Source organism: Lepidochelys olivacea (genome assembly GCF_965140295.1).
Source record: "Lepidochelys olivacea isolate rLepOli2 genome assembly, chromosome: 3".
Lineage (NCBI taxonomy): Eukaryota > Metazoa > Chordata > Testudines > Cheloniidae > Lepidochelys > Lepidochelys olivacea.
This window is the reverse complement of record NC_140413.1, coordinates 105,376,212-105,400,941: the sequence shown is the minus strand read 5'-3', so window position 1 is coordinate 105,400,941 and position 24,730 is coordinate 105,376,212. Positions and strand designations below refer to the sequence as shown.

At 41.0% G+C, this 24,730-nt stretch overlaps 1 protein-coding gene across 1 annotated transcript in view; it reads right to left on the bottom strand.

Moving 5' to 3' along the window:
• Positions 1–12,518: 12,518 nt before the first annotated feature.
• Positions 12,519–24,730, bottom strand: part of PEX7 (peroxisomal biogenesis factor 7) — a 79,729-nt gene continuing 67,517 nt past the window's right edge. Inside the window, exon 10 of the mRNA XM_084622147.1 lies at positions 12,519–13,828. Within this exon, the coding sequence (XP_084478273.1) occupies positions 13,760–13,828 (69 nt within the window). The 3' untranslated portion in view covers positions 12,519–13,759. The remainder of the gene's footprint in view (positions 13,829–24,730) is intronic.

Sequence of the window (24,730 nt, the reverse complement as noted above, 5' to 3'; positions counted from 1 at the left end):
TGCCCCCAGTAATATGTACATTCCCAGCAAAACACCTTATACACAGTACACCCAATTGTCTACCCGCTGCATAGGCCATTGATCCTGCTCCTCCATAGTCACAGGAGAGGGGCACATCCAAACATCTTCTATAGATTTACATATTTTACACACCCCTCCATTGATTCCCAGTGAGCTCCTCCCCTTCTCATTATTTCCAAAGGGCTTGTGGGGACCACCTTAGTTGCCATTCCATTTCCAGGTACCACGGTAGCTATTACACAGGTGCTGGCCTCTTAGTTGAGCATTTTGCATTCCCATACACATCTTCCTCCCCAGGGTCAGCCTTTTGAAGCCATCCCCCACGCATGTCATGAGATTTTCTGTTCATTAAAACACAACAATGCTAGCAACAAGACAAACAACACAAAACACAGATCCAGTTATTCTTCCGCTGGTGCCAGCTTGCTTGTAGAGTGTCTGAAAAACAAAAGAAACAATTTCCACCCCCCTGGTGGGGACAGATTATTGCTTAATAATAATACCACTTTCTTTTACAAATTTCCTTGCTAATTGCAGGAAAAACAGAAGAATTACCACTAGCCTTGCAACAAGCTGCCCTTATTTTGTTCTATAGTCAGGCTAGTGAATTATCCCACTTACTGGTCAGTTATGAAATTCATGAGGTGGTGTACCTCAGTTTCCCCTCTTGTGCAACAGACCATGTTTGCAATAGTTTCTCTGCTGTACCGAGCTCTAAGTTTATTCTCAGGTAATAGCGGAGACACAGCTTCAGATTTTAGCACTGTACACACACACACACCCCTTAAGGTTAACCTGTCCCCCTTATTTTCAGGCTTGACTTGTTTTTTCACCTCCCTTTCCTGGAGGGCCATAATCTCAGTCTTCTACTGGCTTGTTTGCTGATCAGATGTATTCATTATTTGCAGCTCCTTTGTGCCCATCAGCTAGGTAATTTGCATTTACACAGAGGCTTACTAGCTTGCTTCTGGATCCAAAGCTGTTAGCAGCTCAGACACTGTCTTAAAAGGGAAACATTTTACTTCCACCAGAGTTCTGATTACTTTCCACTTTCATCTCCTGCTCCAAAACACACACAGATCTGAAAAAGAAAGCACAACCTATTGTGGCCCCTTTTGGAGCCCTAATATGATTTTAATTAAGTACCATGTTTTATTTGCATTTCTTTTACCCCTTCTCCAATATACACTGCACACGTCCTGGGAAAATGCACATTCCTTCCATATAGTTTAACCTCCATAACATTATATTAGCCATATTAATTTTACACAAGGTGTAACTGCCTCCCCCATGCCCACAGAGTTTTCATGCACACCCACCAAAGCAACAATCTGATCCCCCAGAGCCAGCCCAAGGCTCAGTGTTCCCATCATTCCTCCCCTTTTCCTTTTCTTTTACCACACAAAATTCTCTTTTGTCTAACATTTCTTGCACTGTGATTACTCTTTTTTACACAACTGTACCCCAATTACACTTCCATCTTGTACAACTAGACACAACCGGGGCAGCCAAGTTAAGTTCCAATAGAAACCTCTTACATCCTTTATTGATTTTGATTACATTACCCAAAAGTCAAATAATTTTGATCGGATTCTCTCTCTGCCTGCAGCAGTCCCTTATAGACCATTTCTGTGGGAAAAGGGCCCATTTCCCCTCAGAAAACTGTAAAGGCTTCTGGGGACAGAAGCCTAGTGGTGGTAGTAGCCACTCCACCTGACCCCCTCGGATAATTTAATTACCAAGCTTCCATCTAATGTGACTGCACAGAGTTGCACATACAGTTACATGTATATAACTGGGTTTTATCATTAAACAAAAACTTCTTTCTTGACATCTCACATAAGTATCCAAAGTACCCTCCATTAAAACTTCAGAAAAAAAAGAGTGTGGAAAGGCAGGTTGCACTTTGAAACTTTTTTTTTCCTTCCCCTTCTTTCTCTCCACTCCCCCAGGACCAAGTCCCAGCTCCAGTCTCTAGTCTGTTAACTCTGCTTTTGACTTTAAACCCTGTTGTGCCAAATCATCTTTAACTACTCCTAAGTTACATCCCTTCAGCAGCCCTTGCTGAAGCAGCACCAAACTTGAAAGATTACTGGCAGCTTCCCATAATGCTGCCCTTACTTCAAACCTCTCACAAGCAGACTGAAGTGCCTCCTTTCCCTGGAAGACATTCAGTCCCCATGGGCAGGGACCTTCTTCCATTACCCACATACCAAGGAGGGTGGGCTCCTCAGCCACCCCCCATCCCTCTGGGTCCCCTAACACTTTCTCCATTTCCTTTTTAATCTCATCCCAGGTTGACCCTTGCACCTGTATGGGCCTTGGTTCTTCCTTATCCATTTATCCAAAAAATCCTTTACCCTGGCTTGCCAGAACCCACAACTACCATCACTAGAGTTCGCGATACCCCCTCCACGCAGCTGCGTGGACTGTTGGGGAGGGGGACTTACAGGCTGCCACTCACCTATCCAATACGATGCATCCGAGTCAGTCACTGGCACCAAGATGTTAGGGGGCTTATTCCTTCACCCACTTACTTCCCTGGTCCTTCTCGCATGAACAGAGAGCAACAATACCCGAAGTCCAAAGGTGCAAACAATTCAATGTTTATTGGGGTGAACTTCCAGCAAGCATGATTCCAGTTTCCTTCCTCAGTATCCTCCTTCCCAGCTCTGACACCACAAAGCCTTACACCTGTGTCCCTGTTCCCATTCCTGCCCTTAGCCAAACATGATTCCAACTTCCTTACTCCCATTCCCTGTTCCCATTTCCTCCTTTAGCAAAACATGATTCCAATTTTCTTACCCCCATTCCCTGTTCCCATCTCACACACCCACATGCCCACCCCCACCCCCCATTGACTACAGATTATATAGTAAAACTTGAGTTCTGCTTAGCTATACCTTAACCAATCATTTTCCTGAAATTTAACTAACCAATCCTAACATATTGTAACATGATTATGTAACCAATTATATCCCACCACCTCAATTAGTTTACACCTAGCAAAATTAATTATACAGCAGACAGGAACAATCACAGAACCAGACAGAGATTATACAGACAAACAACAGCAAAGTGGGAACTATAATGACAAAACAATACAGAAGTGAGGATTTCACATCCCAGCTATTGATAAGTGAGTTCTTGCCAGACAGGATGCTATCAAACTAAGTTTCCTTTTACATTTTCTAGGCACTTCCCTTTCTCTGGAGGTGATAGGAATACAATCCTGTCCTGATAGTGCCTAACAGCCCAATAGCACCTTATTTCAATGTGACTAGTTTGGAATGTGAGGATGTGACCGTTCGCTTCCCAGCTTATGGCTGCCTCTGCTGCTTAGCCAAAGGCCTTAGCCTGAGAACAGGGCCTCAGACTGTCACAGTAAGAGAAGGCCCTTACACCAGCAGACAGTGATTTTGATTCTTTCTTTTATACCTCTATCACTAGCCAAGTGATAAGAATACACCTAATTCTTAGAGTATAGGCCTTTACAGACATGCCTGAATATCTATATCCTAACACTCCACCCCTTTTTTTTTCTTTTGGGATCTTCCTGCCCAGGTATCCCTGGAAAAGCATAGGACATATGGCGACACATTTCCTGATAGGGCCAGGCATCAAGGTGGAAGGTGTCGATATTCCATTTGTCCCACTGCCCCTTGTGTAGTATTGTGCCCTGCACCTTCTCTCATACGGGCATACCACACCTATTCCAATTAGTGTTCCAGACTTCCCATTAGAGTGGGCCTGAGAAGGTTGGGTCCGGGTTGTCTAGTACACTGCAGGGTTTGGAGGGCTTATTACATTCCTAATAGGTTATCTCCCTATGCAACGTAACACAAGTACAGTTAACAATACACAAATCCACAGCAACACCGAGTCCTGACCACTGCAGTATGGTCCAACATCCGAGACACCCCCAAAATACTGCCTCTACTCCTTCGACAGGGTCACGATCTTGTGTCCAGTTGCTGGCAGTTGCAACAAGCTGCTCCTTCAAGTTTTGTATGCTTTTGTCCATATCACAAGTCCATTGAATGTTCACAGAGAAATGGGATATTGTCCAAACCAGCTTGACCACTTGGTATGGAATCAGGCAGTAAGCCCTGGCTTATTCACAGCAATAAGATTCACAGATCCATTTGTGCACCAAAGTCCATATAGCAGCATGTAGATGGGTATAGTTTGGTTATGGGCTGGTGTAATTGTGCCCCCAGTAATATGTACATTCCCAGCAAAACACCTTATACACAGTACACCCAATTGTCCACCCCTTGCATAGGCCATTGATCCCGCTCCTCTATAGTCGTAGGAGAGGGGCACATCCAAACATCTTCTATTAATTTACACTATTTTACACACACCCCCATTGATTTCCAGTGAGCTCCTCCCCTTCTCATTATTTCCATAGGGCTTGTGGGGGCCACCTTAGTTGCCATTCCATTTCCAGGTATCACGGTAGCTATTACACAGGTGCTGGCCTCCTAGTTGAGAATTTGCATTCCCATACACATCTTCCCCCCCAAGGCCAGCCTTTGGAAGCCATCCCCCACCCACATCATGAGGTTTTCTGTTCATTAAAACACAACAATGCTAGCAACAAGACAAACACCACAGACAAACAACACAAAACATAGATCCATGGTATTCTGGGTTATTTTTCCCGCTGGTGCCAGCTTGCTTGTAGAGTGTCTGAAAAACAAAAGAAACAATTTCCTTCCCCATGGTGGGGACAGATTATTGCTTAATAATAATACCACTTTCTTTTACAAATGTCCTTGCTACTTGCAGGAAAAACAGAAGAATTACCTCCAGACTGTCCTTATTTTGTTCTATAGTCAGGCTAGTGAATTAGCTCACTCACTGGTCATTTATGAAATTTATGAGATGGTGTACCTCAGTTTCCCCTCTTGTACAACAGACCAAGTTTGCAATAGTTTCTCTGCTGTACCAAGCTTTAAGTTTATTCTCAGGTAATAGCTGAGACACAGCTTCAGATTTTAGCACTGTACACACACACACACACACACACACACACACACCCCTTAAGGTTAACCTGTCCCCCTTATTTTCAGGCTTGACTTGTTTTTTTCACCTCCCTTTCCTGAAGGGCCATAATCTGAGTCTTCTAGTAGCTTGTTTGCTGACTGGATGTATTCATTATTTGCAGCTCCTTTGTGCCCATCAGCTAGGTGATTTGCATTTACACACAGAGGCTTACTAGCTTGCTTTTGGATCCAAAGCTGTTAGCAGCTCAGACACTGTCTTAAAAGGGAAGCATTTTACTTCCACCAGAGTTCTGATTACTTTCCACTTTCACCTCCTGCTCCAAAACACAGCGATCTGAAAAAGAAAGCACAACCTATTGTGGCTCCTTTTGGAGCCCTATTAGGATTTTAATGAAGTACCATGTTTTATTTGCATTTCTTTTACTCCTTTTCCAATATACACTGCACACGTCCTGGGAAAATGCAAATTCCTTCCATATAGTTTAACCTCCATAACATCATATTAGCCAAATTAATTTTACACAAGGTATAACTGCCTCCCCCATGCCTACAGAGTTTTCATGCAGAACCCACCAAAGCAACAATCTGATCCCCCAGAGCCATCCCAAGGTTCAGTGTTCCCATCATTCCTCCCCTTTTCCTTTTCTTTTACCTGTGCACACATACACACAAAATTCTGTTTTGCCTAACATCCCTTGCACTGTAATTACTCTTTTTACATAACTGTACCCCGATTACACTTCCATCTTGTACAACTAGACACAACCAGGGGCAGCCAAGTTAAGTTCCAAAAGAAACCTCTTCCATCCTTTAGTGATTTTGATTACATTACCCAATAGTCAAATAATTTTGCTCAGATTCTCTCTCTACCTGCTGCCTGCAGCAGTCCCTTATAGACCATTTCTGTGGGAAAAGGGCCCATTTTCCCTCAGAATAGCTATAAAGGCTTCTGGGGACAGAAGCGTAGTGGTGGTAGTAGCCACTCTACCTGACCCCCTTGGATAATTTAATTACCAAGCTTCCATCCAATGTAACTGCACAGAGTTGCACATACAGTTACATGTATATAACTGGGTTTTATCATTAAACAAAAACTTCCTTCTTGACATCTCACATAAGTATCCAAAGTACCCTCCATTAAAACTTCAGAAAAACAAAAGAGTGTGGAAAGGCAGGTTGCACTTTGAAACTTTTATTTTTTTTTTCCTCCACTCCCCTAGGACCAAGTCTCAGATCCAGTCTCTAAAGGTGGTCTGTTAACTCTGCTTTTGACCTTAAACCCTTTTGTGCCAAATCATCTTTCACTATCCCTAACTAATTTACAACCCTTCAGCAGCCCTTGCTGAAGCAGCACCAAACTTGAAAGATTACTGGCAGCTTCCCATAATGCTGCCCTTACTTCAAACCTCTCAAGCAGACTGAAGTGCCTCTTTTCCCTGGGAGACATTCAGTCCCCATGGGCAGGGACCTTCTTCCCCTACCCATATACCAAGGAGGGTGGGCTCCTCAGCCACCCCCCATACCTCTGGGTCCCCTAACACTTCCTCCATTTCCTTTTTAATCTTATCCCAGGTTGACCCCTGTACCTGGTATGGGCCCTGGTCCTCCCTTATCCATTTATCCAAAAAATCCTTTACCCTGGCTTGCCAGAACCCGCAACTACCATCACGAGAGTTCGCGATACCCCCTCCACGCAGCTGCGTGGACTGTTGGGGAGGGGGACTTACAGGCTGCCACTCACCTATCCAATGCGATGCATCCGAGTCACCGGCACCAAGATGTTAGGGGGCTTATTCCTTCACCCACTTACTTCCCTGGTCCTTCTCGCATGAACAGAGAGCAACAATACCCGAAGTCCAAAGGTGCAAACAATTCAATGTTTATTGGGGTGAACTTCCAGCAAGCATGATTCCAGTTTCCTTCCTTAGTATCCTCCTTCCCAGCTCTGACACCACAAAGCCTTACACCTGTGTCCCTGTTCCCATTCCTGCCCTTAGCCAAACATGATTCCAACTTCCTTACTCCCATTCCCTGTTCCCATCTCCCCCTTTAGCAAAACATGATTCCAATTTTCTTACCCCCATTCCCTGTTCCCATCTCACACACCCACATGCCCACCCCCACCCCCCATTGACTACAGATTATATAGTAAAACTTGAGTTCTGCTTAGCTATACCTTAACCAATCATTTTCCTGAAATTTAACTAACCAATCCTAACATATTGTAACATGATTATGTAACCAATTATATCCTACCACCTCAATTAGTTTACACCCAGCAAAATTAATTATACAGCAGACAGGAACAATCACAGAACCAGACAGAGATTATACAGACAAACAACAGCAAAGTGGGAACTATAATGACAAAACAATACAGAAGTGAGGATTTCACATCCCAGCTATTGATAAGTGAGTTCTTGCCAGACAGGATGCTATCAAACTAAGTTTCCTTTTACATTTTCTAGGCACTTCCCTTTCTCTGGAGGTGATAGGAATACAATCCTGTCCTGATAGTGCCTAACAGCCCAATAGCACCTTATTTCAATGTGACTAGTTTGGAATGTGAGGATGTGACCGTTCGCTTCCCAGCTTATGGCTGCCTCTGCTGCTTAGCCAAAGGCCCTAGCCTGAGAACAGGGCCTCAGACTGTCACAGTAAGAGAAGGCCCTTACACCAGCAGACAGTGATTTTGATTCTTTCTTTTATACCTCTATCACTAGCCAAGTGATAAGAATACACCTAATTCTTAGAGTATAGGCCTTTACAGACAGGCCTGAATATCTATATCCTAACACCATTCCTGCCCTTAGCCAAACATGATTCCAATTTCCTTACCCCCATTCCCTGATTAATATTTCAGAATTAAAATAGGTAACTAGTTAGAATAAAGAAAAGAGAAAACAAGCATAATCATCAAAACCCAATGATGGAGAGAAATTGCAGGAGGGGGAAAACAGGTTACTCTTGCCTTTGAAATAAAGGGTAAAGATGTTTCTTTTCCAACAGGTGTATGTGAACATAAGGAGCAAAAAATGAATTACAACAGCTTTCAAGTGGTTTATTTTTTACAACATACATTTCTGGAAGCTTCAAGTTGAATGCATGTCAAGTGGTCTTCATTCCTGGAAGCTTTGCTTCCACTAGCTCCATCAACCAAGCAATTCTGATATTGGCTCAGTTCCTGATATATGTTAGTGTTTTCTATTCTCTCGTTGCCCCCACCCATGTTGATCTGTCTCTTGTAACTTGCCTCCCCTTCTGTCCCATTTTTATCTATTTTCATTTTTGCCCTTACCCCTTACTTGACTCTGCCAGTTCAGTGGGTGAAATCCTGGCCCCATCCAGGACAAAACTCCCACGGACTTCAACAGGACCAGGTTTTCACCAGTTGAACTCAGCATTGTGTCTTTTCTAGATTATTGCCTTCCTCCATCTCCTTATATTTCTCTTTCCCTGTCTCACCCATCCAGTCCCCTCCAACACCATTTTCTCATGTCTACTGTTTTTCAAATTCTCTCCTTCCCTTCCCTTCCAATTTTACCTCATCTCCCTTCCCCCACTTCTTTCTCCCATCTTTTATCTTCCACCTTGGCCTCTTTCCTCCTCTCTGAATGCTGGTGCTCTGTACATTTTCAACTTTGGTTTGTCCTGTACTCCAAATGATTGTCTGCCATTCTTACCCCTTTAATATCAATATTTGTATTTATAAGAGGCCCCACGGGCATTCATCCTGTTTACTAGATGCAGATTCTGAATATTAAAATACACAACACAATAAAGGACTGCTCATCCACCTTGAGAGACAGAGAGATCCACTTGGCAAAGTGGGGATAATATTACTCTGAATCACCCTTTTCCTGTCCAAAAAGCCTCTGGGAAAAGATGGTTTTGTAGTGTACTTAGAAGATTCAGGCTCTCATGGACCAAGACTAGGGAAGAGTGAGTGTCAAAACCGAAGAGCTTTCAGACAAAATGTTCTGTCGTCAGCAGCTCCTTCCCTTTTATAGCAAAGGTGCTCCAGCTCAAATGTCTTCACTGCTCAATGTCAGCAGCCCAGTATAAAGAGTGGCACAAACTCACAGTTAAACAGGCCAAGATGGGTAAGGATCTCTATATGGGTTAACATGCTGGATTTCATTCAGAAACTTACTAGAAGCCACTGCAGATCTCAGAGCCCTGGTTTATGTGTTCTTGGAATGAAAACCCCATTAAATAAGTAGGCCATGGAATATTGCACCACCTTCAGTTTCCAATGGTCTTATGATGTAGACCCACGTAGAGCACTTTGCAACAATCTAATCCTGAGGTGGCAAACGTGTGGATAATTGTGACAAAGTCTGCATTGGTCCCACTCTTCTCACCAGGTGCAGATGAAAAAAGCACTTTTGTCACAGCCACTTCTAGGGCATACGGGAGTAACCCAGGATTTAAATTGCTGGGGTGTGTCAAAAATGGCTTAGCCAGGGGCGTCAATATCAGATGAGGATGCTTGGTGCCTCAGACAAACAAACTGCAAGTCGGTGGGTAGAGTGGCTTGCTCAAGGCCTCAGAACAAAGAAACTCTCAGTCCCATGCTTAGTCCACAATAGCATGTGCTGCCTCTCAGGGCTTGTCTTCACTGTAAAGTTAACTTTAAGTTATAACTCAGGTGTTGTCCCCAACTCTATCCACATCCACACATAAAATACCCTGAGTGCAGTGTTTTTAACACAGGTTGGCTGGCCAGCTACAGCTCAAGAGAGCACAACTTGTCAGCTAACATGGCCACTCTGCAATGTGGACACAGGGCTAGTGCCATTACAGTGCTGCTAGTCCTCCAGTGCTTCCCAGTAATTCCACCCATATGCCCAGGGGAACACAAATAACTCACTGGAAAAAAATCAGTGTGGCTCAGGTTGCTGCAGTATTAAGTATCATGGGATGTGCCCCCAAAAGTTTTAGTACCACACACAAATAAGTGCAGCGTGTGTGTGGACACAGCAATCTGAGTGTTATTTCTGCAATGAAAATGGTAGAAACCTTTCCCAAAAAGAAAAAAATGTAAAACTGGAAATTAGCCTTGAGAGTGGTAGAGTTCAAGAACCTCCTTACTACCACAGAAGGAAACCTCATTTTATCCCTCACTGTGAAGGGAACGTGTAGGGGAACACCAGAACTGAAGGCCAGCCTATAGTAGTGAACAGTGAGGACACTTGCACTCTTGGCACACGATCGCACAAGCAGAACAGATTGAAAGAGCACTATTTTATCAAAACTAAGTTACATACTGTGACACTGCACCTCATATTCTTCAGAGTGATATTATATGATTAGGGCATAATTATGATACATATTATACAAGATGACTCGTAGGATTGGAAAAGTTATGATCTGCTGAACCTGATTGTCCTATTGGTATGCATGTATTATTTTTGTATCTCAAGTTATGAATATTGACTAGGGAGCTATATTTCAAATGAGCCCATTAGCAAAGACAATGGATTGTGCAATAGCTTAACCTTCCTGTAGGCGTTTTGGCCAGCCTGTAAATAATGGCTGCTATAACACTGCAAGGATGTGCGACCCGGCCACATGATTCTGGACTCCATTTTGGGATGTCAGTATTTTTCCACAAACCAGTCTGGTCAAGTTTTGAAACAAAGGATTCCCATCTATGTATGAAACACCTGGGCATTCCAAGCTGTAAAGCAAGATCCCCTTAAGGATCTGCAGACTGCTCGTATCATTTATCAGAGTGAGAATCTGCTAATTCATATCCAATCTATTTAGTATATTAATCTTAGTGTGTGTTTTTTGTTTATTTGCTAAGTAATCTGCTTTGATCTGTTTGCTATTACTTATCACTTAAAATCTCTCTCTCTTGTAGTTAATAAACTTGTTTTTATTTTAATTTAAACCAGTGAGCTTTGACTGGAGTGCTGGGGAAAAATCTCTGCTTGGTTACCAGAAGTGTGCATTGTTTTCTTCACATTGAGGGAGAGGCAGACTGGGTATTAAACCCATATACTGGACAGATTTCACCAGGGCAGGAAGATTCTGCTCTGGGGTCCCAGCCTCTGAAGCTGGTGGTTAAGAGAGCCTGTGTGTATCTGTGGCTGGTGCATCCCTACCTGTGTGAATGCTGGTGAAAGTGCAGCCTGGAAGGCGCTGCAGCTTGTCACAACAGCACAGTGTGAGAGGGAGCCCAGGCTGGTGGGTCGGGGGGCTCAGTGGTACCCCAGTTCCAGGTGGCACCCTGGGGGGAACCCATCACACAAACAAATAGAAAAAGTTACATAAAAGGTAACAGGGTTTGCAACAATATTGAGGAAAATATGATCTCTACCATTCACCAAAAAGACACTACTCATTATGAGTATGACAAGGTCTTCGTAAGCACACTTTTACTGTATTTGCCTTTCTGATCACTGCTGCTAGAACGTTATTGGTAAAATAAGTACAACAGTCTTTCCAACAATAAACTTACTATTTACCACAGTGTGCCATTGATATTAGAACAATAAATACACTTTTATTTTTAAATTGACAATATTGATGTTGACTCAAGAAAAAGCCTGTGCACCAACAACTAAAAACTGTCCTTAAAAATAGAAAGAATGGATTAAATGTTCAAGACATTTGTACTTAAAGGTCTATTTTGAATATGACTAGTGAAAAATTAGAAGATAGAGCTGTCATCCTTAACAGCAATTTATTTTCCTAAAGTGAACACGTCTAGCAAGGATACCCTGAGAATTACAAATTAGTTAGCACTGCAAAAATGTTTATAACAGCACATTCTTCCCATTTAGAGATTATACGGTAAGGCTAAAAGCCACACTGAGCTTTTGAGTTCACTCATTTTTCAAGAGTAAAATCTTGACTCAGCAGCTCTTAAATGAAAGTTAGACAGTGCACCGGGGGGGCGGAAGGGGGGATAGGGAGGTAGCTAAGGAGAAAGTTTAATTCATTTGTGGGATGTACAGGTGACACACTGAAAGCATCTTTTCATCCTGCTAATGACAACTCAGATGAAAGGCTGAGATTGTTTGTAGCCTCATACTTGGCTTTTCCATGTTTAGCTTTCAAATGCATGTACTATAACAGTATATCTTATCTAATTAAAAATATCCTCCATACTTACACATAATATATACAGATATTCCATGACCTCCACCCACTTGGACACGTTACTTGCATATTAAGCAGAAAAGGGAGATGAAAGGAAAGGACTGTTAAGGTTAAAAATAATCAATTTTAATGCATAGGCGTGGGTTTTATGGCCCATGGTACTAGTAAATGCTATAAGCAGCATAGCTTTATGGTTGTGTCATTTCTTAGCACCTAAAATGAAAAAGCATCATAATGATTTTAAAATCTGTGTCATATTTTATAATACCACACAATCAAAACTTTTGTTTCTAATTCAGCTACAGGGCTTGGTATGCAGGAACAGATCACCTGATTAAAAAAAAGAAAAGAACCATGCAGAATCCAAACATCTCAGAAGTGGAAAAGAATTTAATATTTCACTTTGCCTCCTAATCTAGGCACAGCTCTCTGTGCATGGCTGTCCAGTAGCCCCTGGTTCCTATCTCTAAAATAGGACACATTCCTCCTTTACCTGGAACTCTTAAATAAGATCCAGTTCCTAATCTCTGAATGCTCTCTCCCCACCCCGTATCTTCCAATGCTCCAGCAGATTCAGCACCCTCTGACATTTGGCCATGGCTTAATGCAAATCTCACCAACTCTGGGATACACTACCCAGGAGCATACAACATTTGAGTTCAATAGTAGTTAAGGCCCTGCAAAGATGCTGCCGAAAGTGGGGGGCCCTGTGAAGGAGTCTCTGAAGGTAAAGGGATGTGACGGAGGCAAGGATTATTACAATGTCTGTGCGAGAGCCTCAAAGAAGTTTGGATAAGCATTAAAAAAAAGAATGCTTAATTCTTTTGAGGATTTCCCATCACAATCTGTCTCTATTTTGTGATTTCTGAGCATAATCTAAAACAGAATTTCTTTTGATATGACCCTCCATCAAACATTTTATCTGAAAACACATGGGGAAAAAAAAGACTTAATGGAAATAATCTTTTCTGCCATCATGAAACAGTGAACAAAAAGGTCAAAGGAAGCAGCTTGTTATAATGTATGACATTAACGGTCTATCAACAGCATTCATCATATTACACAAGAAAATAATGTGACACGAATTTGGAGCAAAACGTATCAGTATCAAATCAACTGAGTGACACAAGCCTCAAGTTGATGCTGCATTATTTTACAGTAAACATGCCTCCCCTCTTTTTTTTTAAATCGCGCCAGTATCTCAAAATAAATTGCGATTTGTCTTTATTCTTTATCAGGATTAGGAAATTTGATTCACATCTCCCACTGTTAAGACGTTTACCCATGTAACTCCCCAAAGACAAATCTGCCTGGCTCTGCCCCCAGCAAAATGTCTGCCCCTGCCAGCCTTTGATAACCCAGGCATTATTTTGCTGCCTTAAGCACTGGGTGTACAGTTGAACCATCCTTAATAGGGCTCCCCATATACTTCACTGAAAATGTATCCTCAAATGCATAACATCTTCAGTTAAAACTACAAATTGTATTTAAAAAAGAGACATGAGGATTAAAGCCACATTATTGACACATCTAGTATGAGTTGAGTTTCCTGGGAGCAGAGAAAGCTTCCCGCCAAGTCAGCTCTCTTTCTTCACTGGACAAAGCAGTTATCTCTACACAGGAGCTGCCAGACATGATGGCGTATAGCTCTTCACTAATTCATCCCAAGCGCAGTCTGCCACCTACAAAGCAAACACAGGCCATGTTAGGGTTACTGGGAAAGTCGTTTTGATCACAACAATCAAAAGGATCGCAGCGCTGTGAACAAAAAGAAAACTATGCTTGGGGTTCGGGTTCAGATAATGCCTTCATTTCGGATATGAGTTGTAAAATGCAGTGTGGCTGTCGTCATGTCAGCCCCAGGATATTACGTTCTCAAGGCCATGAAGTTAAGGCAGGTAAAACAGGAGGCAACGTGCTTCAGACTGGTTCCTTCCAGGCAAGGGGGTAATAGGCACTTGTCTCCCTGGCTAGGCATTGTGTGTTGTCCCCTTCACAATATAGGTCTATTTGCATACTGAACCAAAATGCTAATCAAGAGACTGAAATCTTGGAGAGGAAATTTACAGGAAATAAAAAAAGACCAGGAGGGGAGTACCATTTACAAGTAAAGACAATAGATTATTGGCATACATGTGGGGTGGCGGGCAGAGGTATCCTCCTACATCTTTCCACTGAACAGGAAAAAGGACAGCATGGCTCATGAATGGAAGATAACAGCCAAGCCTGGCTGTTCTATGCTGGCAGGACTGTGTGTGAGTTTTTGCTCTAAAAGACATGATAATAACTAGCTAAGTACATCTAGATTCTAGAATGCATGCTAGGTTTTTATTTTGTGTGTAATGTAATCTAATATTTTATATATGTTTCCAATACTTCCACTTGCTTTCACTAGAATTTGTACTCTTTGTCAAAATCAACTTTTGCTTGTTTGCACTATAAGCCAATATGAGTGATGCGCAAAAAGAGAAGTGGTGATTGGGGTATAACTGGTCAGCAGGGTGCACTGTTCCTTTGAGAGTAGTGATCCTGCAAATAATGCACGTGTGTAAAGGACCATGGCCTGGACACTCCAGGGAGATGCTTGGAGGAACTGGGGACTGGAGAATACCTATTGCTAACCTGCAGAGGGACAGAAGAGTCTGCGTAGGCCTAAAGAAATCTATTTGTGTTGCCCATGTTCTGGAAAGTCAGGGAGCTGACATATAACAGGCTCAGACAAGGCTTCCCCATGCTAAGGGCAGGTGATAGCGAGGTGCTTCACAACCCTGGGTACCCCGGAAAGTGTCATACTAATTCTGGTTTCATTGCTGTTGGATGAAATGCATGGATATGGGCAGGAGCTTGCAAGGTCATATTTTTCCTATATACCACTTACAGTCCATGGAGTGGGCAGAGATACTTTAGCATAAATAGCCTGGTTCTGAGGGGTGGTAGGGGATGACCCAGGAGATCCATGAAGGCTTGGATTCAGGGCCACTTCCCCTCCCCACAAGGAGCTGGTGTCTCTCTGTCTCTGTCTCTCTCTCTCTCTCTCTCAGGTATGGCCTATATTACTGTGCTATCTCAATACCTCAAAATCTTAAATGTATTTATCCTCACACCACTGTAAGATAGGGAAGTGCTATTACTCCATTTTACAGATGGGGAACAGAGGCAGAAAGACTAAAGCAATTTGCATGAGTTCACGCACAAGTCTGTGGCAGAATGGCAAACAGAAGGTCTCTAGTCTCCCACGGACCAGGGCTAGAGCCCTGACCATTCAATCATCCATCCTTTCCAAGGAGAGCTCCACGTTAACCTGATGGGACTAAGATGTCATCGACACTGACCGCACCTAAACAATAGAGCAGCAGAATCTAAGCTGGTCTGAATTTTTCTAAACAACAAATCCCTAAAATCCCTTTTTGGTGCAGATTTCAGTATCACAATATGAAGGCTGGTATGATTCTACAGCACTGGATAAAATCAGTATTAACAGACAGGAAAAAAAACCTTTCATAAAACCAGATTACAAAATGCTTTAGATCTGATAATGCAGTTAAAGCTTCTCTAACAATGTAACAATACCAGATAATAGATCAACTACTATGTAACAGAATGATATATAATAGGTAGATTGTTACAGAGCAGTGGAGGGACAAAGAAATTAAGGCAAAAGTAAGAGATAAAATGAGATCCGAAGAGGAATAAAATTGACACGGCTGGCCTATGAATACAAGCCACTAAACGAGGGTGAAAGCAACTTTTGAAAAGTATCTTCAAAGGGTCGTGTTCTCTCAGGGATGTCAATGGGAGACACATCAGGACCTATAGAACAGGTACCATTTTGCTATAAATCTAATTCACATTCTTTAATATTAAACTAGAATGAACAGGTGCATACTAGAAATTTAGAAATCAAACTTCATTTTATATGATATACACTGTAGTGGTCCCATTTTATGGTTACTGCTCATTTGTGGTATTTCCTTAATTGGTTGTAACTGCTTAGTTATTTGAGGTACTTTACACCCTAAAACAGAATGGAACAAAATCTCATGACATTATGTCTGTTCACAATTGTATAAAACGCACAGTATGGCAACTGTATAAAACACACAGTAAGTATTTTTTATCTTTCCCATAGGTATGGGTTGATACTACTACATCGACAATCCTTTCTTTCAAGAGGAAACAAGACATGGAATAGCACCTGAAAAATCCCTGGGAAATCCCCACCTATGATCAACCGAATTAATATCTCACAGCAAGCTCTGAATAAACAGAGTTACAGAATCATTGACTCTAGTGAGAATAAGAATAAACAGAGCCTATACAAAAGGCAGTTTGACAAGGGCCACTTGGGTTAATTCCGCCCGACCGCTAATTTTCTCTGATCATATGTACATGTCGCTAGTTCGGAGAAGGAAAATAAACCTTTAGCAAATCACTCTGGGTCATATCTTCCTGTGCAGTGTGACGTCCATACTTAAAACTCATGTTGGAAATGGTGATGAATAAATTCTATGCAAAGAGCAGGGGTGACTGATTTAAATCAAAGAGACTTAAAATCACTGATTTAAATCAGCTAGCAGAAACCCTTGATTAAAATCCCTAATTTGAATTTTGGTGTGCATTTGTACTTTTCAGTTATTTTCCTCAAAAAAGGTTGATTCTCACTCATTGGTAAGGATTGAAATGCTGATTAAGAATTAAATATAGCCTTTACACTAACTTTGGCGCTTCTTTTTGCTAACTATGAGGACACACTAAATTTATACAGTCAAGCAATTTTAGCTTCACCCATTTATTCAGAGTCAATTTTTACATTTTAATTATGTTAGAAAATGTGGACTAATGCATTTCTTATTTACTAGATGATTATTAAAATTTTTACTCACAATGTGTGTCATAGTATGATGAGTACAGTATGAATATGTACATAGAAATGCAAAAAGAACAAATTTTCAACAAAGGAAAGGTTTATTAAAGTTACACGTCTCAGAGGTCTAAAGCTAATTCAAGAGAGGTCACTGTCCTGCAGAAATTTTTGAATCTTACTTTTGAATCATCATCTTAGGGTTCAAAAAAGAACTTAGGGTTCAAAAAAGAACCAGGTAAGTTCATGGAGGACAGGTCCCTCAACGGCTATTAGCTAGGATGGGCAGAAAGGGTGTTCCTAATTTCTGTTTGCCAGAAACTGGGAATGGGCGACAGGGGATGGATCACTTGATGATTACCTGTTCGTTCATTCCCTCTGGGGCACCTGGCAGTGGCCACTGTCAGAACACAGGATACTGGGCTAGATGGACCTTTGGTCTGACCCAGTTTGGATGTTCTTATGTAGAATTTCAATCTGCTAACTCCTAAAATATAACTAGTTTAATAAAAGTCTCAATTCAGTCCAAGAGTGTTTATCTGCCATCAGTAACATACGGGCGAACCTTCTGAGCAAGATTCAAAATGGTAAGTTTTGAGTTAACAACCCAGAACATATGCTTGAGAAAATGCCATTCTGTCCTCTCAAATTAAATATGATAAAGTGCTACAGTCGAAAGTAGATGATGGAAAGTAAGACCTCGGCACAGAAACAAATGATTTCTATATTGTGTAGGTGGAGATGACTATGGAGATTAATTTCAAGAGTGGTGTGGTTTTACTGGATTATTCAATACAAATATGCCAACTAAATGGGTTTCTGTGTTTTTGTAACAACCCGCATTTTATGTAAAGTTTTCCAAGGCTCCACCTTTTAATGAATGAAGAGAGGAAGAACCTTATGAAGTCGAAGTTGTAATTATCCTTTGCTTTGGTAAATTCCAGTCAGAAAAATCAAGAGACAGTTAAACTAAGACATTCTTATTTAATATTTCGGTAGGTTTACAATGAACAACAATGTATAGATGGCATCCCAATCATCCAAGGAATTCTATGTTCGATGGGATTACCTATGTTCCAAAACAGCTGGGTGACTTTCATTAGGATTTTGGTACACAAACTACACCCTTAAAATGTATGCCATAAAAACTACTACAGTTTGAGAGAGTATGTGGTGGCTCTTGTAATCCCAATTCAGCAAGGTACTTAAGCATCTGAATACTTTAAGCACATGAACAGTCTCACTGAAGGCCCTAGTGAGTAACTGTGTGAAGTGTTTTTCTTTATTAATGGTACTAGAATATCTAGTGAGGATGTGAATATACAATGAATTTATTTGTATAAAGCCAATGGCTTTATAACTTAAGTGGGAGGGAAAGCCAACACAATGTAAAATATTTTGTCACAATTGATTTAACAATAATTTTGATCAAGCTTTTAATGCAACATTAACCACAGCTTATGTGTTTGTGCTAACTGAACAGGAATAATTTGGAATATGAGCTCTATCAGATTTGGTGACTGTGTAAGTACCTAGTACACCAGCTAGAGATATCCCAACAATTTTGGAAGTGCTCCAAGTTTTTCTTTCAGTATTTAATTAAAAAAAAAACAAAACCCCGAACCACCGACTTCCTGATATTTTTTATACAGGTTTATCTAATTCTTACTTAGAACAGTATTCAATAGGGTATTCCATAGAACATAATCTTATTGTATACGAAGAGATTATTTGAGCCACTGTTCATAACTGAAAACCCTTCACAAGAAGTTTAAATATAAAGTATTATTCATTTTCATTCCAAAGCTACTGTACAATGTTGCTGAAACAGCTTTGCCTTCAATTCAACAGACCTGGATCAAGTCTGCATATCAGTAGGTAGAGTCTGCAGAATACTCTGATCTTTGGGTGAAAGCTACTATATAAAAGGCAGGGTTTTTTATACTTCCGACCGTTTAAAAAAACCAAATAATTAGCTTTGGGTAGCTATTTTCACTACACTTTCATTAACGTTGTACAGATATGCTGCAGAACACCTGACAAATACACCAATGTTGCTTATGTGCTGGAATATACAGTTCTATTGTATCAATTTTTTTGCCATCACAAATTGTTGAGAGAAATGGAATAATTAAAGGTTAATTGTAAAATAACGATATTCCATGAATACTGATTGCTCAGGGAAGGATGCAGCTGAAAAAGACGCCCCTTCCCCCCCCCCCAAAAGTGCCAATGCTCCCATCTGTTAGCTTACTGTTACAACTACATGACGCAAACACAATCTAACAAAATGGATGCATTTGTTAATGTCTGTGGCACTCTGTACCTCAGAGGAGCATCCTGGAACCCCCATATTCACCACTGTCATATAATTATGACATGTTTTGTACAAAATATAACTTGTGAGGTGTCATTTTAAAAGTCTTGATCCGGTGAACATGAATACCCTGTTGGATTGCATGTGCTATCAGTGTACGTGAAGTTATGAAGTATTGCTATATGTGCTACTGAAATATGCTGTGAGATTGGGAGATGCCCACAGCCAGCCTCTGCAACAAAGGAGGGTCAGACAGTCAGTGTATAAGTGAGTGTACTTTTATTATTGCTGCAGTATAAATATCATGCCAGGTAATTTTCTGGAATAGGCAAATATATTTGCAGCAGATAAATCAAACTGGACATTGCTTTATTCCCCTTCATGTAAAGCCAAAAATATGAATTGTACAGATACAGTCTCAGAAAACTAATTCTTCACTGGAAATTCATAGTTTGACTCATAAAACATGGGATGACTGTTTCACTTTAAAGTGTTTATCCTAGTGTCTGATAGTAATGCTGTTTTCCACCAACTCATTTAATTCCAATATTCTTTTATTTATCACAGCCATTTCAGTTATCCCACTAGCTGATTTATTTCAGGACCTCTGTCTTCTATTCATCACTACAGCCTTGCTTTGCAATAGACGGAGACCTTTTCCAGAACCCTAGGGCAATCCATTCAGCCTAGTGTAATTACCTAGATGACATACTGTCTCTTTACTGTTTAGGATCAAGAAAAGAGGAAAAATCCTTCAAGATAGTGGTTGATTTTTGCGGTACTCTAAGGTGGCACTAAACCCCCAAACCCAATAACCAAGTACTATTTTTCAGAAAATAACTAAAAATTGCAAAAACATAAAGCTCTTACTGAAACTCAGCAAGATATGCATGTATCTAAATAATGACACTGTATTTTCATTAGGCTCCAGAAATTACTTTCTTTACCCTGGCAAAGAAATGTCAATGCCACAGTTGAATAAGTTTCTGAACAACAGTCAGGACGGCAGAAGTGATTTCACTAGATATCCTTCCAGGGTTTCCAGTCAAATCTTAGGTTGACAGGCAATTGTCTCTTATGTGGTGACCACTCACGGGTGGAAATAGCTCCACATTTGTCTCTGCCCTGCTGAGTTTCAATAAGACATAACACAATTCTTCTTTTACAACAGGTTTTAAAAAAAGTTATTGTAGCTTGTCATAAATATAAAGGGAAGGGTAACCACCTTTCTGTATACCGTGCGATGAAATCCCTCCTGGCCAGAGGCAACATCCTGTTACCTGTAAAAGGTTAAGAAGCTCAGCTAACCTGGCTGGCACCTGACCCAAAGGACCAATAAGGGGACAAGATACTTTCAAAATGGGGGGGGGGGCGCGCGCGGCGGGAGAGAAGGCTTTTGTTTGTGCTCTTTGTTTAAGTGGTTGTTCTCTCTTGGGACTGAGAGAGGCCAGACAGAAATCCATTTTCTCCAACCCATCCTAATCCAAGTCTCCAATACTGCAACCAGTATACGTAAGCCAGGCAAGGCGGATTAGTTTATCTTTTGTTTTATGTGAATTTTCCCTGTCTTAAGAGGGAGGTTTATTCCTGTTTTCTGTAACTTTAAGGTTTTGCCCAGAGGGGGATCCTCTGTGTTTTGAATCTGAATACCCTGTAAAGTATTTTCCATCCTGATTTTACAGAGGTGATTCTTTTACCTTTTCTTTAATTAAAATTCTTCTTTTAAGAACCTGATTGATTTTTCATTGTTCTTCAGATCCAAGGGTTTGGGTCTGTGTTCACCTGTACAAATTGGTGAGGATTATTATCAAGCCTTCCCCAGGAAAGGGGGTGTAGGGCTTGGGGGGATATTTTGGGAGAAGTAGTCTCCAAGGGGCTCTTTCACTGTTCTTTGTTTAAAACACTTGGTGGTGGCAGCATACTGTTCAAGGACAAGGCAAAGTTTGTACCCTGGGGAAGTTTTTAACCTAAGTTGGTAAGAATAAGCTTAGGAGGTCTTTCATGCGGGTCCCCACAGCAGTCACTTCAACCCTAGAGTTCCGAGTTGGGAAGGAACCCTGACACTCTACACATTTGTCTCTGCCATGCTGAGTTTCAATAAGACATATAACAGTTCTTCTTTTACAATAGGTTTTAAAAAAAGTTATTGTAGCTACATTTTCACTCCTATTTGCAATTCTTTCCCTTCCTCCTCTTCTCAAGGAAACATTTCTTCTTTTTGTGCTTAATTCTATGGGCTACTTATATTATGATGAAACATCTGTAAAGGGTCCTGAGCACTCTTGCGTACACAGGGGATGGAAGTTTGGTGAAGCTAACAAACATGGCTATTAGGCCTGCTACTTATTTTGACAGGTGGCCATTTCTTCTAGCCCATAATCGGACAAGAATGGAAAGGAAATTTTGCCCTCAATTCCTCCCTCCCCCATTCCATTTCTTCAACAATGTGAATCAAGGGGTAGGTAACACTTCTGCCTTCACTCCCATTCCTCTTGACCTTTGGTAAGTCATGGCAGGAAGATCCACTAACATTTTGGGGTGCAACCCAGACCAGTGAAAGGTCATCTCACAACCTGCCCTGTAAGCTTGGGTGCCTTAAATGCTCTGGTGCCCTGGCTCAGAGCCTGGACACCAACAGCCAGCAGACAGGAATGGAGGTTCCTGAATCTGTGTGCGGTGCAGTCCTGGTTCAACACTCTGCCCCTAGCAGCCTGCCTACAACACAACAGCCCCACGCTGGTCTCCACCAGCCTTGGTTACTACTTACAGGGTGACTCCCAACACACTCTTAAGTCCCAAATTTCCCCCAACTGTCTGCCCTGAAGTGTTCAGCCCTCTCCTGGAACACTCAAAGTAGTAATAAGGTTCATTGCTTCTTTAAAGAGACAAAAGCACAGCTTATTACTTTAACTGGAGCTAGCAGTCACTTCAACAGCACTAGGCAGGTTTAGATTAAAAGTAAAACAATTTATTAACAAAAAGGGGGTTTAAGTGAATTTAAGAACAAGGGATAAAGGCAAATGGTTGTAAGCGAAGTCCCTTGCCATGTGGCACTAACCCCCTCCCCCATGCACTTAACCTGCTGGGTTTGAGGTATGCATCTATTGGTTTAAAATAATAAGGGGTTCCATCTTGGATTAGAAAAGCCCAAGTATTACTGTGACTCTATGTTTGGTCAAGAGGCATCAGAGATGAACTGTAACTGAACCCTACCCTCATGCATAAATTGAGAGGTGCATATTGTAATTTCGTAAAAGAAAAAAATTCATTTGCAAGCATTTTAGTTTGTGTGTCGTATTTTTCAAATTACACATTGTTTCTAATTTGTATAATCATTTGTGATGAATACAGAAAAAAAAAACTGGCCAGAAGTTCTTACATAGACCTGGATTCAAATTATATACACTGCCCAGAAATAGTAATGTCCCAAACATTGCTAAAGAAATGTATTACTCTCCCAAGAAGGGAAGAGATTTGGAGGAGGCATTGCTCCTGTTTTTCAGACAATTAAAAAGTGTCACAAAGCACGGAGCTGAAAACAGGAACTGACTAGCTTCATGATCAAGCCTCTAGAATGTTATACAAACTGGCTAGGATCTATTTCAAAAGATAGAAGACAGTTGTTTTCTTGATCTGATATGGAATATGTAAAGGGGAGCTGATTCTGTAGACTTGAAACAATCTTCTAAACACAACAGTTAATACACCTTAACGGTGAAGGAAGGATGTGCTGTCTAAATTTGTCTGAGTTGCAGGTCTGAAAGACAAGTCTGGCAGTGAAGTGCAGAGGGCTTTCAAAACTATTTGCAACAATGGATGCACTCTTGCACAGTTAGATAGTTTAAAGAAAAGAATCTTTAAAGAGCTATTTTAAAGAACCCAGGTCCATCCTTTAGTTACGGATAAAATCAATGCAGTGTTGTAGAAAGGTTTAATCCAAACTTTAATTTGCCATTCTATGCTGACATATGACACTCTAAAAGTGGCATTGTGAGGGGTCCGTGTTTATTGTTTCTCAGTGACTCCATATCAAATATATTCAGTTTACAAGCAAAACAACATGCTTCCTAACCCCCAGCCTTGCAATCTCCATCTTTGTATCTAAGAGTCAAGTAAGGTTTCATTTTTTTTTAAATAATCACCAGTAATTAACAGTTGTACAGGTCAAATGTTCTCTTCATGAAACCCTGTTTGTCTTCCATCAAGTTGCACTGATATAACTCATTGGCACTAAGCAAACAGTTTTATTAAAGAATCAGAATCCAGCTCACACTCTGCTGTGTTGGCTCAGCATGGTAAACCAAATTAAAAAGCAGTCAAAGCTTTATAGTCACTAGATCCGATGAGTTTGAACACACAATCAAGGTGAAAAATCTGTTGAATAAGATGGTGATCCGTGCACTTTTCATAACACTTTAAAATCAAAGAGATGGAAATATTTGACTGCTGATATGATAACCCCTTCCAGTATAGTGACATTATAGCTTCCACGGAACTTTATGATGGCTGTAGCAACTATAGCTTTCACAAAACTGAGGTCTAATGTGCTGATATTAACCCTTCCACTTCACAGGTGAAAGACTACCTATACTGGGACAGTTTAAAAATACCAAATGACAAAGGGTGAAATTTAGGCCAGCTCTAGGCCTATGTACCACTTAAGTCTCATTTTAGCAGCCTGGTGTTTGTGTGTGGGGGCAAGTTGCACATAAGGTCTTGTCTTGCAGTGGTTCCTTATGCACAAGGATGAATTTTACCCAAACAAAAGGGATGTTTGTAAAGGCCTACAAAGGGATTCCCCAATAACATTCATAATGACTAAGAAAGCCAGCCAAGAAATCCATACACAAATTGAACAAAAAATGGGATCTTTTTCTCTCAAAAAGAAAAGGAGTACTTGTGGCACCTTAGAGACTAACAAATATATTTGAGCATAAGCTTTCGTGAGCTACAGCTCACTTCATTGGATGCATTCACTGGAAAATACAGTGGGGAGATTTATATACATAGAGAACATGAAACAATGGGTGTTACCATACACACTGTAAGGAGAGTGTGATCACTTAAAGTGAGCTATTACCAGCAGGAGAATGTGTGTGGGGGGCCTTTTGTAGTGATAATCAAGGCGGGCCATTTCCAGCAGTTGACAAGAATGTCTGAGGAATGGGGGGGGGCGGAGAGGAGTTTTACTTTGTGTAATGACCCATCCACTCCCAGTCTCTATTCAAGCCTAAGTTAATTGTATCCAGTTTGCAAATTAATTCCAATTCAGCAGTCTCTCGTTGGAGTCTGTTTTTGAAGTTTTTTTGTTGAAGAATTGCCACTTTTAGGTCTCTAATTGAGTGACCAGAGAGATTGAATGTTCTCCAACTGGTTTTTGAATGTTATAATTCTTGACGTCTGATT